At 31.0% G+C, this 17,180-nt stretch overlaps 1 protein-coding gene across 1 annotated transcript; it reads right to left on the bottom strand.

Annotated features, from left to right (window-relative positions):
* Positions 1-54: 54 nt before the first annotated feature.
* Positions 55-9,172, bottom strand: LOC102593306 (extended synaptotagmin-1). Its single transcript, XM_006341542.2, has 15 exons — positions 8,982-9,172; positions 8,458-8,649; positions 7,770-7,844; positions 7,545-7,652; positions 6,396-6,428; positions 6,204-6,293; positions 5,232-5,357; positions 4,724-4,867; positions 4,124-4,543; positions 3,547-3,681; positions 2,646-2,870; positions 2,164-2,439; positions 1,851-1,979; positions 1,052-1,357; positions 55-736 (listed from the first exon to the last, which is right to left on the bottom strand). Exons 1-15 carry the CDS (start codon positions 9,144-9,146, stop codon positions 509-511), a joined length of 2,652 nt encoding a protein of 883 aa, XP_006341604.1. The 5' UTR covers positions 9,147-9,172; the 3' UTR covers positions 55-508.
* Positions 9,173-17,180: the final 8,008 nt, after the last annotated feature.

The following is a 17,180-nucleotide window of genomic DNA, read 5'->3' as shown; positions in this document are numbered from 1 at the left end:
GACACCCGATGATTAAACCAAAAAGATACATTTGAAAAAAAGAAAATATGTGTGGAATTGAAAAAACACTGAAATATACATTGGAAGAGAAATGTAATTCTTAGTCATTGTACATACAAACGTAACGTTTTTATCAACCAGAAGAGGAAGCTGACTTTTATGCTTCTTCATTACAATTACAAAAAGTTACACATCACTGGTTCAAGCCATGAAATCAGCCACTAATATGTGCATCAGGATAGACTGCCTACATCACACCCCTTAGGAGAGCGGTCCTTCCAAACCCCTGCATGAATGATGCTTAGTCCACTGGACTGCCCTTTCTTTTAGCCAATGGCTTCATTTTGAAGGTGTGAACGTATTTTTCTTCCAAGTTAATATACATACAGAAAAATCAATTATACATCTTGAAAAATTCAACAAGATCAATATGGGCCTATGACCTATCTAGTGTAATAATCATATAAAGTATATTAACAAAAAGGATAACAATGGGGTTATAGTTTTTTCAGGGTAAAGTAGGTCTTCTACTCAAAGCATAGGAAGGTGATGAATTAATGATTTCCTGTCCAAGCTCATTTATCTTGCTGAGCAAAAGTGTTTGTTCAGTCTCAAGCTGGACCATAAACTCTTCCTGTGTGTCATGTAGGCTTTCCATTTCGTGCAACGATGCTGAAAGTCCTTCCAGATCATCGTCTTCAATTAAAGACTGGAACTTGATCATCATTTGCTTCATCTGATAGAATCAATCATCAAGATGGCAGGTACAGTTGATTAAAGGTAATATATATATCTTCCAGCGTTTGGTTGGAGAGTGGAAAATTTTTGTTTGATGAAATATTTGAGTTTCAAACATTGATGTTTTGATATTGAAGTGTTTGTCAAAACAACGATATGAAGTTAAAAGATATAATTGCGACGAAAAGATCATCTCCACTCAAAAGCGAGGGGATGCCACTTTTCCTCTTTTGGTGGAAAACACTTTCCATCATTAGCAAACACACAGTGTCAAGTGATCTACAAATGTAATGACATAAAGACCTACTCTTACCTGGTTAGAAATTTGGCGGCGTGCTTTGGTTACTGAAGACTCAGAATCTAAGCTTGATTTCTTTTCTAGATCCGGAACTTTACGCGTGACTTGAATATGGATCTCTCCCTTCTTTACATTTTGAAGGGGTATCCACTTATCGAACATTTGATTTGGAGGCAACCTCTGGTACTCAACAACACAATCACCTATGCTTGACGTTGGCAGCAAATGGTTGTGGTCCTTAACATGCAACTCCAGGGGACTCCCGTCATCAGGAAATTCTAGCGTCTGGTGCCATTTTGGATTCACCGTTTTATACATAACCTGTGATTAATATAGGACGGATAGAAAATTCTAGTTAAACATTCATATTTTTCAATATAGACAGTATGTAAGCCATTTCCACTCTCCAATTTTCATTGCAGCTGGAGTATTTTGCAGTGATAACAACAACATACCCGACGTAGTCCCACAAGTGGGGTCTGGGAGGTAGTATGTACGCAGCCTTACCCCTACCTTGTGAAGGTAGAGAGGTTGTTTCCAATGAACCTTTGGCCTAAGTAACACATATATAAAAGTATTTTGCTGGTGATTGTTTAAAAAAAAAACAGAAGTTTGATTAACCGTTCATTGCAATTTGGAGTTGGAGGGGAACATTCCAAAAAGATATTTGATGATACAGTTTGTTGACAACAATAGCTTAACATGAGACAAGAAACCTTCAGTAGATACTAGACTTCAGCATGAGACTGCTAATTTAGCACATGTATGAAATGGTATCAGTAGTCTGAAATTAATTCCTTTCTAAAACTCTTACCTTAGTTCTTCTCTTCAAGTTCCCATATTGTACCCTCACATAAGGATCACTGGTTCCTCGGAGATCCGCACCAACAAGGTCTTTAGCCTCAATGAGAGCAAGTTCAACCCAACCATTGGAAGTTGAACCCTAAAAACCAAAAGTAGAATGGAAGTGGAATCAAAATCGAGAACATGAGCATGTAGGTATTATGGTTTTCCTTTCTCTAGCACACAACGCTTACTTTCGGATAATATTAATTTCTGTAATGTTTATCTGAAATTCCTCTTTTCTCATCATTTCCTCATTAAATTACTAAATGAATAGATAATACCTTGGGTCCTTCAGAGTCCTCAACTCTGACTGCTTCAATCTGGAGCCGCAATTCTCCAGAATTCACTTTTTCAAGAGGAATCCACACATCCCTTGGGGAGCCTTCTATAAGTCCTTCTAAGTTTACTCGTGCACTACCAATGTTCTCATCTGCAAACATCTCCTCGATGAAGCATTTTATCTTCAGATATTCACCACCAGCAATTTCATCGAACTCAAACTTCTGATTCCAGATAGCATCTGATGTATGTGGAACAGTTCTCGATCTTTTGAGAGCCTAAGAAAAAAGTTCAAGGTTCACTATAATTTCGATCAAGCTCCCTTGCATTGTATTATTGAAATAAAGTTAATATGAAAGAACTTTTAGTATTCCATTTCAAAATCAATTAATAAAAGGCAACAATGAAGCGCATATATGGGAATTTAGTTTTGGATATGATATTTCAAGTGACGAGCTCTGTGAGGACAAAAGAGGAGATATACCTTCCCATACTGGAATTTCACGTAACAGCCAGAACCAAGCTTTCCATATTTATCTTTTGATGGAAGATCTTTTCCTTCAGCTATTGTCACATAGATTTTTCTTCCTGTTCTAGGTAGGAAACTTGATGTGCCGTTGAGTGAAGGCTGAGAGCTCATAGGCAAACCATTTGAGCTATGTGAACCATCAGCAAATTGCCATTCCTTTAAAATGAGTTTCACCGTCAACTGAAACAATAATTTAAAACAAAGAAATTAGCAATATAACTTCGTAGCTACACCAAATAAAAACACAAGAACAAATATTACTTTGTTTTTCATTTCAATCCTTCTACTTCCGGTGGAGCATATCCTACTAAGGTAGTCTCACACGTGAAAAATAAGATGTTCAGCAGAAGCAGGACAAAACACTAATTATGTGGTACATATTAACCTACAGATTGTTATTGGTCGAATAAAAACAGTTAGTAGGGACGTAATCAAAGCTGGAAAGAGGGAAAAAACAAGGTAAGGACTATCTTTAATTGGTTTGAATGACATGCAAAAAGGCTACATATAGGGGGTGAGAGTATATGGAAAAAGGGAAATTTTACACTGCATAAAGTACGGGATCTATTACAAATTTGCTCAAGCTCCCTTGTATTGTATACAGGATAAATCTACCCATATTTTACTACAGGAGTCCTACCTCTGATGATCAAAAGCAATCTATGATACGACGAATGGGTGGAAATTGAACGACATCATACTTGTGATGATAAAAATGTGAATAATACTGTTCTGTATTATGTTTTCTGCATCATCTTTATCAACTAAACAATGTGCAAGCTCAAATGAAGCCAAAGTATAGTAATTATAGGGGTTGCAACTTTATATGGACAATAGTTTAAAATTAGATTCCTACCTCCCCTGAATTGATCCCCTCAAATGGCACCGTCATTTCAATTTCTTTACCACAAAACTCCGCATGCCTGGCTATAGCAGTGGAGTCTGCTCCCGTCGCCCAAAATATTGTTGAATCGTCTGCAACATATCTCATCTGTTTCATAAAGCCACATGTCACTACGAACTGTTAGATAACTAGTAAATGTTTAAGCCTGTAAACTGAGTGAACTGAAAAATTACTGCATTAAGGTTCACCCCTTTCTAAGATGTTAATCCATAGTTAATAGTTTCTGTTTAAAGATTGAAAAAAGAAAAAGATGTCACTGATCTTTAACCAGATTTATGCATCATGTTATGACATTCAAGTCAACCAGAAACGATTAGTACTACATCACACAGTCCATTTTCCCCGATGTACCCGTGCCAGGCGATTGTGCTGAGCATGTGGGATACACTAAAAATTAGCAAAAATCCACCACACGTGTATAGGATACTTGAAAACAAACTCGTGTGAGATACATACCCATAAAGAAGTCCATGTGACAGAGCTTTAATATATAAAACATGGGTAATCATATTAATCTACACATATTCACCTTTACTTCACAGCTTGTCAGATAGTCATACTTCACACCGCCGGGAGTGCATTCAAATAAATTGAACTTAATTGTTCCTGCATCCTCATGTAAAGTCATATTGAACTTTGAGTCCCATCTAGGGCAGGATCCTGGTTGAACCTCTGTTCTCCTGGTTAATTCTTCAAGTTCAACCTCAACAAATGTCCGCAAGTCCTTGTAATCATTAGAATTCTCCACATAACCATCTGTTGATGAGCTGTGTTGTTTCCTGGAAGGACTAGTCCTCAGGTTACTCCTTGACAATTTGCTGGCAGACATCACGGTGACAGAGAGTACACCAGCAACAGCCCTTTTGAATAAATTCACCGCAGGCAAAGAAAAACAATTACGGCGAGGTTCAACCATCCTCTTAGCTAAGGAGTCATTAACAAGTTTAACCTGTGTAAGAAAATAAACAAAATAATAAACTTGTTAATAACGTACCAGAATGCTTCTGTAAACTGAGGCCAGAGAGAAGGTCAATGGTAACAGGATGTGTGAAGTTAAGATCAGAAAATGTACTGCCAAAGAGCAGTTTGGGAAAGAAGATGTCATAATGTAGTAAATTCTGTTGCATACCAGCCATGCAGAAACCCCTGGCAGCTCAGTTGCAGGAAGAGATTGGCTTCCACCACTTCCAAACGCAACACCTATCCTAACATCCGGGGAAGCCACAAATGAGTATAAAAATGCTCTTCCATCTAAAACTGGCACTAAGCGGAGCTGTATAAGTTAAATAAAGGAACTGTCATTTCACAGCAGTAATTCTAGCAGTTAAGGAAACAACAAAACAGAAATTTGACCCTGAGCAGATGGCTATGCAGTTGCAGCCAAAAATCATTGAGAGTCAAGTACCAGATAGTTATCATCTCAAGGACTTAAGTTAACTATCTTAAGTAAATTCTTCTGCAGCCAAGCTGTTTGAACAAAGCTGCCCACTTCAATTTAAATTGAGGATTGCATAGTTGCAGGCTTATGTGAAACATAAATACTAGCAAAAATAACTAATGAAATGTTTGTACAATAAATCATTCTTCTAGCTACTTTTATGTTTTTCAAGAGGCTGAAAAGGTAAAATTGTACATACATCACCCTTGATGTGGATACTGTTAATGACTATCCGAGCAGTCCCCATTAATGGCTTTCCCAACTTGGCAAGCAACATGATACTTATATCAGTAGTGTCCCAGTCAAAACCAAGATGTGCAATTCGCTGTCCACGAAAGCAATAGTTAAAATACAGACATGTATTACTAATAGAAAGGGAGAAAAAGGAAAGAAAAGACAAGTTTATAAATGAAAACAAAGGTTTATAAACTAAAAGCCCAAAACAAGAACTTGGACAAGCACCCAGGATATCGTCTAGCCGGTTAATGAAACTGAATTAAGAATCATGCAGACAAGTTTATGAATTCAGCAGAGTTCAAAAACTATTTGATTAATTTTAGAACTGTCTAAACTTTGGTGGGCAGAGTTACTGAACCGGGTATTATACCAAGCAAGTGAGGTCCTTGCTTTAGGTTCCTCAAAATTTGACACCTCAAAAGATGATATGTAAATATTTTTGGTTTTTATTTCATAGTAAAAGATTGAGATTACTGGAAATTGGACCATGAGAATTTAAAAAATACAATAGTCACTCTCATAATGATAGTTTAGACTTTTTTTAAGGAATTAAAAGTGCCAAAAGAATTGATCAAATAGAATATAATACTCCGATTAATTACTTAATCAGATAACGATACATTGTTATACTTCAAATACCTATATTACTAATAGAACAATTCTAAAAAAACTCTTGTAACAATTGTCTCATCTGAAAGAAGTTTTCAAATTTGAAACTGATAAATTAATAATACCTTAGATCAAGACTATCAAACTACAAAATTAATACCTTATAGCTGGTAAAGATACGTGCTGGGACAGGGGTTATGATTACATACAACCTTTACATGTATCCCTTGTCTGTTTAGCCATGAAGCTAAGTAATAACTTTTTTAAAAAAAAACCATTAGTTTCTAAATCAAAGTAACTCCAAGGTACGTAAAAAGAACCAAACCTGATCATTGGAAGTTGACCACCGTACTCCACGAAGCCCTAAAACTGGAGGCTTAGAACCAAGTGAAAATTCTTGTAATTCAATCTTTTCCTGCAATCATGATCAAGTCTGCAATCAGTTTTTTGTAATTTAGGCAACATTTAGTACTTCTAGCACCAATCATCATATGAAGGGGTGGACAATAAAACTCACAATCAACTTTGATCTTCGTTGTTTCACGCGTCTCTGTGTCATAACAATTAAAAGAAGAAGGAAAAAAAAGGAAAATAGTTAGATAATAAAACAGCTGATTCTGTGTCAAAAGAAAAGCATTGTCATTATAAAGCATCACATATACATTATTTTCCAATCCTTCGAAACATAAACATAAGATTAATACACCAAAAGCATTTTTCGGTTATCAAAAGAAAAAGATTAAAGCAAAGAATGCATCAGTATAAGCTATACATGAAGCAACCATGTTGAATCAATCAACTATACACATCATGCAGATGCCTCAATCACGAGCTAGTTGGTGGATCAATCTTGTTACTTCAGGAAAGAAAAAAGTTAAAGCTTCTATGTGCCCCAAGGGACAGCAAGTCAGAAACTCGGTTTCTTCTAAATTCTAATGTCCAGTAACAAGCATTTAAAATGATGGAATTCCTTTTGAAAGTTCCGATCAAACATGACTTAAAAGAGCTTTGTAACTATTTTCAGAGGTTTAAGGTGGCCTTTGCTTCACAAAGTGGGTTGGGGTGCCTTTAACTTTGAACAAGGTTTAAGGGTCTAGGATTAGCTTGTCCATATAATAGATGCTTGGACAGTTGAACTCTTAACTAAAACTTCCATTAGGCTAGTCAAAACCTCCATAGCCAATTGATACATTCTGAGATATCAGGATTCAGCATTTAAACCTAGGATCACAATGTAACTTTCTCTTAATACTACTAATTCTTATACATCAGGCAAAAAACTTGTATGCGGATCAAGAGTGTAAAATATGATCAATCTGACTCAGATTATCTGAGTAAAATATTTAACAGGATAGAGTAAAATAGCAAAGAAACAAAACAAAAGAGAGAGGAGAAGTTTGTGGTTATCAGGTATTTGTAAGAATGAAAGACTGTCACTTAAGTTTCTGGTATTAATGATACATCAAGATCCATTGACAAACAGGAACTGGGTGAAGATCAACCTAAATTCTTATGTTGATGAATGACCAGATTGAAACTTCTAGAGAGCCGGGAATTTAACACATATCCTACTCACTAAACACCTACTATTTATCCTATCCGCTTGTTCCGTCAACATCGACTATCATGTAAGATTCTCCTGCTTGTTGAGAACAAAGTACTTTACCTCAACAATAGAAGAGAACCTCAAAGAAAGCCTCGGGCTAATATAATTAGGCCAAACTTCAATTAATAGCTTATTCAGCCACTCACACTGCTCCAAAGGTGTTGTTGGCTGTACATCATTGTCGAAGGCCAAAAAAAAGAGCAAAATGAGAATAAAGTATTTCCTAACTGTTCAGGAAACAGTGGACAAAAAAAAAAGTCGCAAGGAGAAAGCCAAAGAAATTACGGATGTCTCCAGCAACACTTGCTTCCATTTATTATTCAAGTCTTCTGCAAGAATTTTCCGTTGGTAACTTCCATACTGCAAATAGAAAGATTGGTGTTTTATTAGACACTTATTGTATACCTTTTGTCTCTATTCAAAATATAATAGGACACAAAATCTGGGAAAGAAAGGGAGACTAGACTATACCTGGCTTGATAAACATTAACTAATAAAAGCTATAAAATACCAACACTAAAGATCATTTTTTTTCACATTGAAGACTATGTTTAAAGAAAACAACATAACCAGTGTAATCCCACAAGTGTAGTTTGGGGAGGCTAGAGTGTAAGCAGACCTTGTCATTGCCTCGTAAAAATAGAGAGGTTGTTTTCGAAAGACCTTGGCTTAAATATTTAAGCATGTCAGGATGTTTAAAGACATATTTGATAAATTTCACAGCAAATAGTGATCATCTAACTCATTGATTTTATAAATAAACAAGAGAAAAATTAGCTTGTCTATGAAGACATGAAAAGTACAAAACCACAGATCAAATCAGAAGAAAAATTAACACAAAAAGATCAAGCAATATGTCAGCAGGAACAAATAAAAATATACTATTTCATTCCCTATAGATCCAAGAACCTGTTAAAGATCAAGATATAGTTGAAGAAATTCTCATCCAAAACCAATCAAGAATAAATGTTACCTGAAAAACAGCCCAGACAGCCACAACCAGAGGAACCCAATTGGTCAGAGAGAAAATCCACTTTTCTATGCCCCAAACAACTAAAAACACAGGAATTACAGCTGGAAGAAATGGCTTATCAGCAATCAACTGATTCAAGAAACCCAAAACTTCCCTCACATCCAAAGAACTTGCTCTCTTTTTCTTCACCATCTAAAAAAAATGCAACTAACTACAGTTAACCAAATTCTCAACAACAGTACTTCACTTGGTCAACTTTAGACATTCCCAAAAAAACCCAAAGATTTAAAGACTCTGTCTTTTTCACTTCTTCTCTTTTCAAGAATCAAGAAAAAAAAAAAAAAGGAAAGACCCCCAGAAACAGAAAAAATGAACTAAGATTTAAAGACTCTGTCTTTTTCACTTTTTTTTTTTTTTCAAGAATCAAGAATTCAAGAAAATATGAAAAAAGGGAAAGACCCCAGAAACAGAAAGATGAAAATTTTTCTTTATTTCTTTGGAAATATATGAAAAGGGAAGCATACCCCTTTGAATCCGTTAAGGGAATTCATAGAGACGGTATTAGACTTGGTAAATATTGTGCCCTTTTTGTTTTCTCTTTTCCAAAATGGAGAGCTGGAAGATTGGTAGCCAAGAAGAAAAGTCTTAGTCAACAGAGCCTCTTGGACAATGCTGCAATACTCCAACATGTTGAGAATTACTATATTTTATTACTATTCTATAGTATTATATATACGAGCAGACAATGTCAGCTTTTAGTTTTAATTTATCAGGTAGTTTTGAGTGAGAGTCAGAACTTCTATTCCCTATATTTTTTCTGTCATATACACTTCCGTTTGGCCCAGAATTTTGAAATTGTAACTTTAAAGAATGAGTTGTTAAAGTTAAACTCCGGGAACAAATTATTTCAAGATATGTTATTCTATTATTATAATAAAAATAGTGAGATAAATAATCTAATAACTATCTAATAATTTTAACCAAATATGGTATAAAATAATCTTATATTTTATTTTTGACTTATTATATATTATCACACCAATCAACTCCTTAAATTTAAAAACGGACCCTTATAGGTAAAATTTTGATCATCTTATCAAATCTGATCAAATTTTATAGTCAAACGTATATTTAAAAATAAATTTCCAAAAATACTTTTTACATTTATGGTCAAACACTAGCTAAATTTTCAAAGTTTTGGATTAAGATTTCTTTTCCTTTATTATAATTTTTAAGTGCCGCCTTCTTTACATTTTATTTGTCTCTAATATTACAAAAAAAAATTACTACTTTTGCTTGCCATTTTAACAAATTAGGAGAGCTTTCTTAAAATAAATTTCTTATATTATACTTAGGTCTTAAATAACTACATAAAATAATAGCAATCAAATTTTCATTTATCAAATTAATTTAATAAAATATAAAAAATAAATAGGAATGCACCAAAAGTTAAGATGAACCAGGTAACTAAATAAATGTAGGGTGTAATGACTAAACATGATTATGATTGAAGAGAACACAAACTCATATATTATCGGTATTATGTAGATCGTTACTATTGTAATTTGTAAGTGCTCATATTTATCTTAAAATATTTATCGTATTTTTATTAGTACTTTCTTTTAAAAAATATTAATTAGGATGAATATTTTTTCCTTGTTTGTATCTTGGTGTTTGTAATTTATTAGAGCAACTATTATTAAAAATTAATTTTATGTTAAAATTTTAAAATAAATATTTTGAAATGAAAAAAAAGAGGGGGTTATAAAATTAACTAAAAGTGGAGTACAATGGACAATAATTGATTTTCTTAATTAAATAATGAAGTCTTACTAATTTACTATTTACAAGTCTTTTTTTAAATCATCATAATATTTAATTCGTACAATCTTTTAATCTATGTCCTTTTTTTTTTGCTACTATGAATAAAAAAGAATTGTAATGTGATGATAAAGACAAAATATGTAGAATTTAATTCCATGACTTTGTAGTTAGGTGCGTATCTATAGAGAAAGATTCTTCATTTTAGCCTAATTATATTATTATTCAATAACTTTAGTCTTTTAACATGTGGGGTACTTGGCTTTTGACATTATTTAGTCTAAAGTGTCAAGAATTTTTATATATTATTTTGTTAATCTGATGTGAACATCAATTTAAACTTAATTTACTGTATAATTAAGCATGTAATTATCTTGTAAGAGTTTTTTTTTTAGTTTACTTTAAATAGAAACTTGGGACTGAAGTTGTAAATTTTTTTTTTTTCTGTTGTCTATCCGGTGTTCAGTATTCCAGTAAATTTGGATTCGCGCTCGAAAGTCTCACCAACAAAGGTGATTCCATATCAAAGGAGATTTGAACCCGAAACCTCTAACTAAGAATGAAGAAGTACTTATCATTCCACCACAATTCTTGTTGGTGAGTTCAAGAGAAAGTTCTAACACGAGAAAAGTACTAATTGCTGCTTAATTGAACTTTTTTCAAAAAATATTTTAGTTGACCTGAATAATATAATAAACTTTTTTCTGATTTTATTTATGCCTAATATAGAACAATATATTTATGAGCACCAAAAGAAGATAATGTTATCACATATATATTACTCCTAAATCCTTATTATTGACTCATTGACTGTAATGACATTTAAAAAAATATATATTTCCCTTTCCATTTTTGTCTTTTTTATTTCCATAGTACGATTTGATAGCATTATCATTTTGTGATCCTTTTTATGTATTGTTAAAAATTACATCAAGTCCAATTGTGGTTTTCATATGATTATACAATAGATAATAGATTAATTAATCTTTTGGTTAAGATAATTGAGGTGCAGTAACGATTTGTAGTTGTAATTTGATAAGTTCAAACTTCAGAGGTTTCATCCTCAACTCTCAAGTTTACCAGACATTAGTTCACGAATCAGTTGATAAATACTTTTGTATTTTTAATTAGAGGTCTTGTGTTTAAGTTTTGAGCATAGAATTATATTTAATAGATCATGCACAATCCTTAAGAAAAATTTAATATAATGTGCAATTTGACTAATATAACTCTACTATCAATCATTATTAAAATGGTTTGTACTTTTTGAAAACCGTAAAAATATTTTTTTTTACATTAAAGTAGTCTTGTAACTTTAAATGACTACTTTTTGAAACCAGTAGTTATGTAATTATTAAGGGCAGAATTGGAAAAAAGTGATTAATTGTTTTTTGATTGTTTAAATTGACAATTAAATTTTGGACAATTATTTTTAATATACCTTACAAATAATAGTGGACGAAAGGAGTAATATTTTACATTGTAATATGAAACTTTTCAATGCAAATCCAAATAATATTTGACCAATGAGATTGATCTCATTATAAATAGTTTCCAGAAAAAAAAAGTATACATATGATATTGTTGCATCCAGAAAACTTTTGACATGTTAATGTGTAGTAATCAGAAGCCATATCGATACACGCTGGTCGATAAAAATTGGCAATTGGCGTAGACATTTTGGTCAATCTTAATTACTCCTTCGGTCCCTAATTATTTGTCCACTTTCGAATTGATACATCTATTAAAAAAATAATAATTGACATAGCGAGTTTATTATTTTGCCCCTATTAATTATGAAGTAGATGAATTAAAAACTTGAGATTTTCAAGAATAACTACATTTTTCAAAGTAATTAATTGAGAATATAATAAATAAATAAAAATTGTCCTTTCTTAATTTGTCAAAATGGACAAGTAATTAGGGACAACTAAAAAATGAAAAGTTGACAAGTAATTAGGGAGGATGAGTATTGTTTACTGTTCTAACCATGCTTTAATAATGCATATGTCACATCATTATTCTAAAATAGTTGTGGATTACTATTAAACTAGTAGTAAAAGTTCCTCTTTCTAGACTAGAAAATGGGGAAAATTAAACCTAGCTAGCTACTAGAATGACTATGATATTCCTTGGTAGAAATCAAAATTGACTTTTTAAAAAAATTATGTAAGAATATTTCTGGATTATTTCTCGTTGGGGGTTTCTTAACTAGCTCTGAATAATAGTTATTATCTCAATAAGTTATTTTTCTTCAACAATTATTTTTTTAATACAATGATTATTAATTGGATGACCCTATTAGAAAAACAAACTCGAATATTTCTCTAAACTGCAGTAGGATGTAACAATTTATTTTTTTAAAATAATTAAAATAAGTAAAATTGTACGTAATAATATCTCATGCTGTAGTAATAATTAGTAGATGTACTAGTTTCAGGACCACCTCAATTAATTAGCATCATGGAAATTTTTTGATCGATCACCAAGAAACTTATAGTACATTTCTATTGCCATTATTCGAGATTCTTGTCTGTTTATACAACTACATCTAATTATATTATGTTGAATTCATACAAAGTATTTATAATTATATCATTATAGACTAATGTAGGATTTAAGTTTGATTGATTCGACCTGTAGTCTGTAGAACTAATTATATTTTTGAAATATTTGGTTCAAAATTTAGTACTGTATTTTTTTCATGATGCAGTGAGTAGATTTATTTTTTTCTTAATTTATTTCCATGTATATCTATATGATTACAAACAGTGAAATTTAGTTGGGAACATCAATCTAGAAAGGAACAAAAATGGAAACCCCACCATAATTTAGTGGATTTACTTTTGTCTTTGTGAGATCGCGTACTATTGGTAAAATCATTTAACAGCTAGCAGCAAATTGATTCGTAAAATGGCAACGTGATACACACATCTATGTTTAAATTTAATTAAGTCACGGACTATGCCATGACATTGGTGAATTCAAAATTTAAACTATATGAGTTTAACAATTAAGATTATTTTGCCTTCAACTCGTTATATTTTTAAAGTTATCGATTCGTATAATTAGCTATTTATTGAAATTTTACAAAATGTTATACACATAATTTATATTCAATATTAATAATACTGGTCCACATGAATTTGACATTGACAAGCTTCATTGCATGTTAGATTTTCTGGCAGTAATAATTTTTTTGTTATTTTTACATTAATTTGGGTGGTGTGACTATTAATGAAGGGACGGGTGGGAAAAAGTACTTGAGGCATTAATGGTGGATATGAAGATCATGTCCTACATACCCTTTCTAGTCTATTTTTTATTAGCACCACCGCACCAAGCTCAAATTAATAGGAAAATTATACGGATAAGCAAATATATATTAGTTAATTAGTTAATATAGCTATAATTTATCTTAATTACAATTCGCAACCTACTTTTAATTATAATTACGCAGCTCAGTTTTTTTGTTTTGTATAATTCGCACATTTGTATAATTCAGAATTTGTATAATAAAATTTATATAACTTTTTACAATTCTAATGTTTGTAAGTGTATAAATTCGTTATTTCAAATTTATACAAAAATAACTGAATTATACAAATGTACCCGTGAATTATACAAATCCGTGAATTATATAAACGAGACAACTTAAATTGTAGCTACATCCCATAAATATGCAAACTAGAGCTATGAAACATAATTAAGTTTATTATATTGGATATTTGCGAAAGTTCCCCCGAATTAAATGCAATAGCTTTGCAGATATTACATACTCCCTCTGTCCTAATTTATTGTCCAATTTTCCTTTTTTTACTTGTCCAGACAAATCAAGTAATGAGAGAAAAAAAAAACTGCCTATTATACTCTCGATTACTTAGTAATTTGGAAAAGGTAGAATTTTTTGAAATTATTAAATTTTTACTTCATCCACTTTATAATTAATAGAGGTAAAATAGTAAACTCACAATTTCAACCATTTTTTTCTTAATAGGTACTCCCTCCATTTCATATTAAGTTGATTTTTGAGGCATTTTCCATTTTTCAAATTAACTTAATTGTTCAGTTTTCTAGACTACTTTTAGAGTGTTCTTCCAATTCTACCCTTCATTAGTTAATATTGAAATTAGTGATTAATTAATATCTAATTATTTTAATCATAAATTTGACAATAATTAATAAGGGTAAAAATGGAAAACTAGGTTCAATTTATGTCTTAATCTACTTTTCTTAAAGGGCGTGAAATACCTCAAAAATTAACTTAATATGAAATGGAGGGAGTATGTCAATTCAAAAGTGGACAAGTAATTAGGAATAAAGAGTATAATACACAGCAAGTCAACCACTTATTTCTTCTTTATTAATGCCTTTGTATACTGTAGTAGTATATTTCTTTCCCTTTGTTGTTAGTAGGGGTGGAATGAGAGTACTAAAAAAACACTCTAAGTATAAATATATGTGAGATATTGTAACAAATACATATTAAACGACTCTTAAGATGTATTTGCTTCTACTTTAAAACACCTATGTTTTTTAAAAAAATATTTCTAACTATTGATTAACTCGACGTAGCATGAAGAGTAGAGTCAGTATTTAACGTATTATTAAAAGGCAATGGACCTTGCTTTGTTAAAGCTGAATGATCTTGTGGGCTGGTTCTGTCTCACTAATGGACCTAGCTCTGGATGATCTTGTGCACTGGTCCCGTCTCATTGGGTTCAAATATTTCCTGAAAGCCCATCAAGGGTTTTGGTAACGATTTATCAACGAAAATGTTTTTTTGAAAAATAAGTAGGTTCTTACTTATTTTTTAAGAGTGTGATAAATAAGCAATAAAATATTATCTCAAAAATATTTATATGTTATCTAGCAAAATACTATGGAGGCAGGATGAGAATGAGAGTTGGGATGAGGGGGATCGTCAAGGGGTGAAGGTTGGAAGAATTGGGTGGGTAGGGAGGAGACAATTAACTTGGAATGTCACTTATGCAAACAACAAAAGTCAATTTTCTCATTTAAAAGGAGTTTGCTTTCTTAGAGAAAATACTTTTTGAATATTTTTGACTAATCAAATATGAGAAAATTGAAACATATTTTCCTCCATAACCAAACACGGGCATTTGGCCATGAAAATAGCAATATTATTTGTTTTTATTTTAAATTGAAAAATAATATTGAAAATTAGAATTGTTTTACCCTGATATACATTGATTTTTTTTAAAAATCTATGAGTAATTTAAAATAAAAATAACCTTTTCAAATTTATATATTTATATAAAGGAGGAACATAGATAAGGTGATGTGACACCTCTCTATGACCTCCATTTATATTTATCTTTTTCCTCATTTTTTTTACCATTTTTCTTCATTTAATTATCTATTTTATTTTAATAACTCATAAAGTCTTTATATTCAATTACTCAATCTTTCATCTCCCACTATGATATATCTTCTTTATAAGATATAACGTGCATATATTCATAACTCTCATAATTTTCAACTTTTCATATTCATAACCCTCACCCACCATAATATATCTTCTTTATTACACATAATATGCATATAGGTATAACTCTCATAATTTACAACTTTTCATATTCATAACCCTTAAATAATAAATATGAAAGTTAAGATACCTTATGATATTCCTCTATTATTTCTATATAAATTCATATTTTTTGTTTCATGAGATTTTATCCAATGATATCCTTCATTTTTACTATAGAATTATATTCATGCTTTTATTTGGCTTGAAAATGAAGAAGAAGAAGAAGACTCTTGAATATTGATAGGCTTGTGAAGTGGATATTGACAACAACTTAGATAATTATGTATTGATTTCTTTTTCCTTCTATTTTTAATGATATGTGTATTGTACTATTCCTTTTTACTTTTTTTTTTCTCTTTTTATATATATATCTCTATAATGACTCTTAAATTTAATTTTTATACGAAGAAAGTATTTGAATAGTGATAAGATTTGTGAAGTGGATATCAACAAGAGTGATGTCTCTTTGCTTTTGTTTGACTTGAAAAAAAACAAGAAAGCTCTTGAATATTGATAGACTTGTGAAGTGGATATGACAAGATCTTAGACAATATGTATTGATTTTGTTTTTCCTTCTATTTTTTATTTTAATGATTAAAGTCGCAATGATATATGTATTGTATTATTTCTTTCATTCTTTCTTTCTTGTGTATCTTTATGATGACTTTTAAGTTTAATTCTAGTACGAACTTCTTATTGTTGTAAATCTATAATTTCTTTTAGTTATAATTAGTATTATAAATTAGTGCTAGATTTTTCTCTAATATTTAAAATAAGAAGATGATGTATGTATATTTAGTCAAATATATATAGAATAAATATGAGAAGAGGGCATTTTGGGTCATCATTGTTTGAGTTCATTTTGGCTTACATTGCTCATAATGTTTTAAAATTATAATAACAATAATTAATTGACTTGACTTTTTAAGAAAGAACACTAATTATATTTTTTTCATGTTATAAAAATTATTAATCTACATTAAAGTTAATTGGTACGTAGAAGTTCCACGATTAAAACATTACTCATTATAAGAATGTTCTTTCATCTAAAGAAGATATTACATGTAATCTTTTTTCATATTTTTTCCTATGGAACCAAATTATACATCTATACATTTATAGGAAGGTATAATATAATTATTTTATTTTATATTCTTTTTATGTAAGAAGAAATTCTCAAAAAGTATTTAAAAATTTCAACTAAAATTAAAATATATTAAATATACATAAGAAGACATTTATATATATAATACCTCTTCTATGTAAATAATATTTAGTAAATTATTGTATTTTTCATGACAACTAGTAATAATTTCAGCGCATATTCAAATTAATCCGAGATTAATAAAAA

Source organism: Solanum tuberosum, unplaced genomic scaffold (assembly GCF_000226075.1).
Source record: "Solanum tuberosum cultivar DM 1-3 516 R44 unplaced genomic scaffold, SolTub_3.0 scf00026, whole genome shotgun sequence".
Taxonomy (NCBI): Eukaryota; Viridiplantae; Streptophyta; class Magnoliopsida; order Solanales; family Solanaceae; genus Solanum; species Solanum tuberosum.
This window is presented reverse-complemented; position numbering and strand designations above follow the sequence as displayed.

What these genes read in the sequence shown, in the direction of transcription:
- LOC102593306 (XM_006341542.2), bottom strand. Translation starts at nt 9,146, where the DNA reads ATGTTGGAGTATTGCAGCATTGTCCAAGAGGCTCTGTTGACTAAGACT. An exon ending in GGTTCTCTTCTATTGTTGAG is followed by an intron (nt 6,429 to 7,544) that starts GTAAAGTACTTT and finishes GTTATGACACAG; the next exon opens with AGACGCGTGAAACAACGAAG. An exon ending in TGAAATTCCAGTATGGGAAG is followed by an intron (nt 2,440 to 2,645) that starts GTATATCTCCTC and finishes CTTTTTTCTTAG; the next exon opens with GCTCTCAAAAGATCGAGAAC.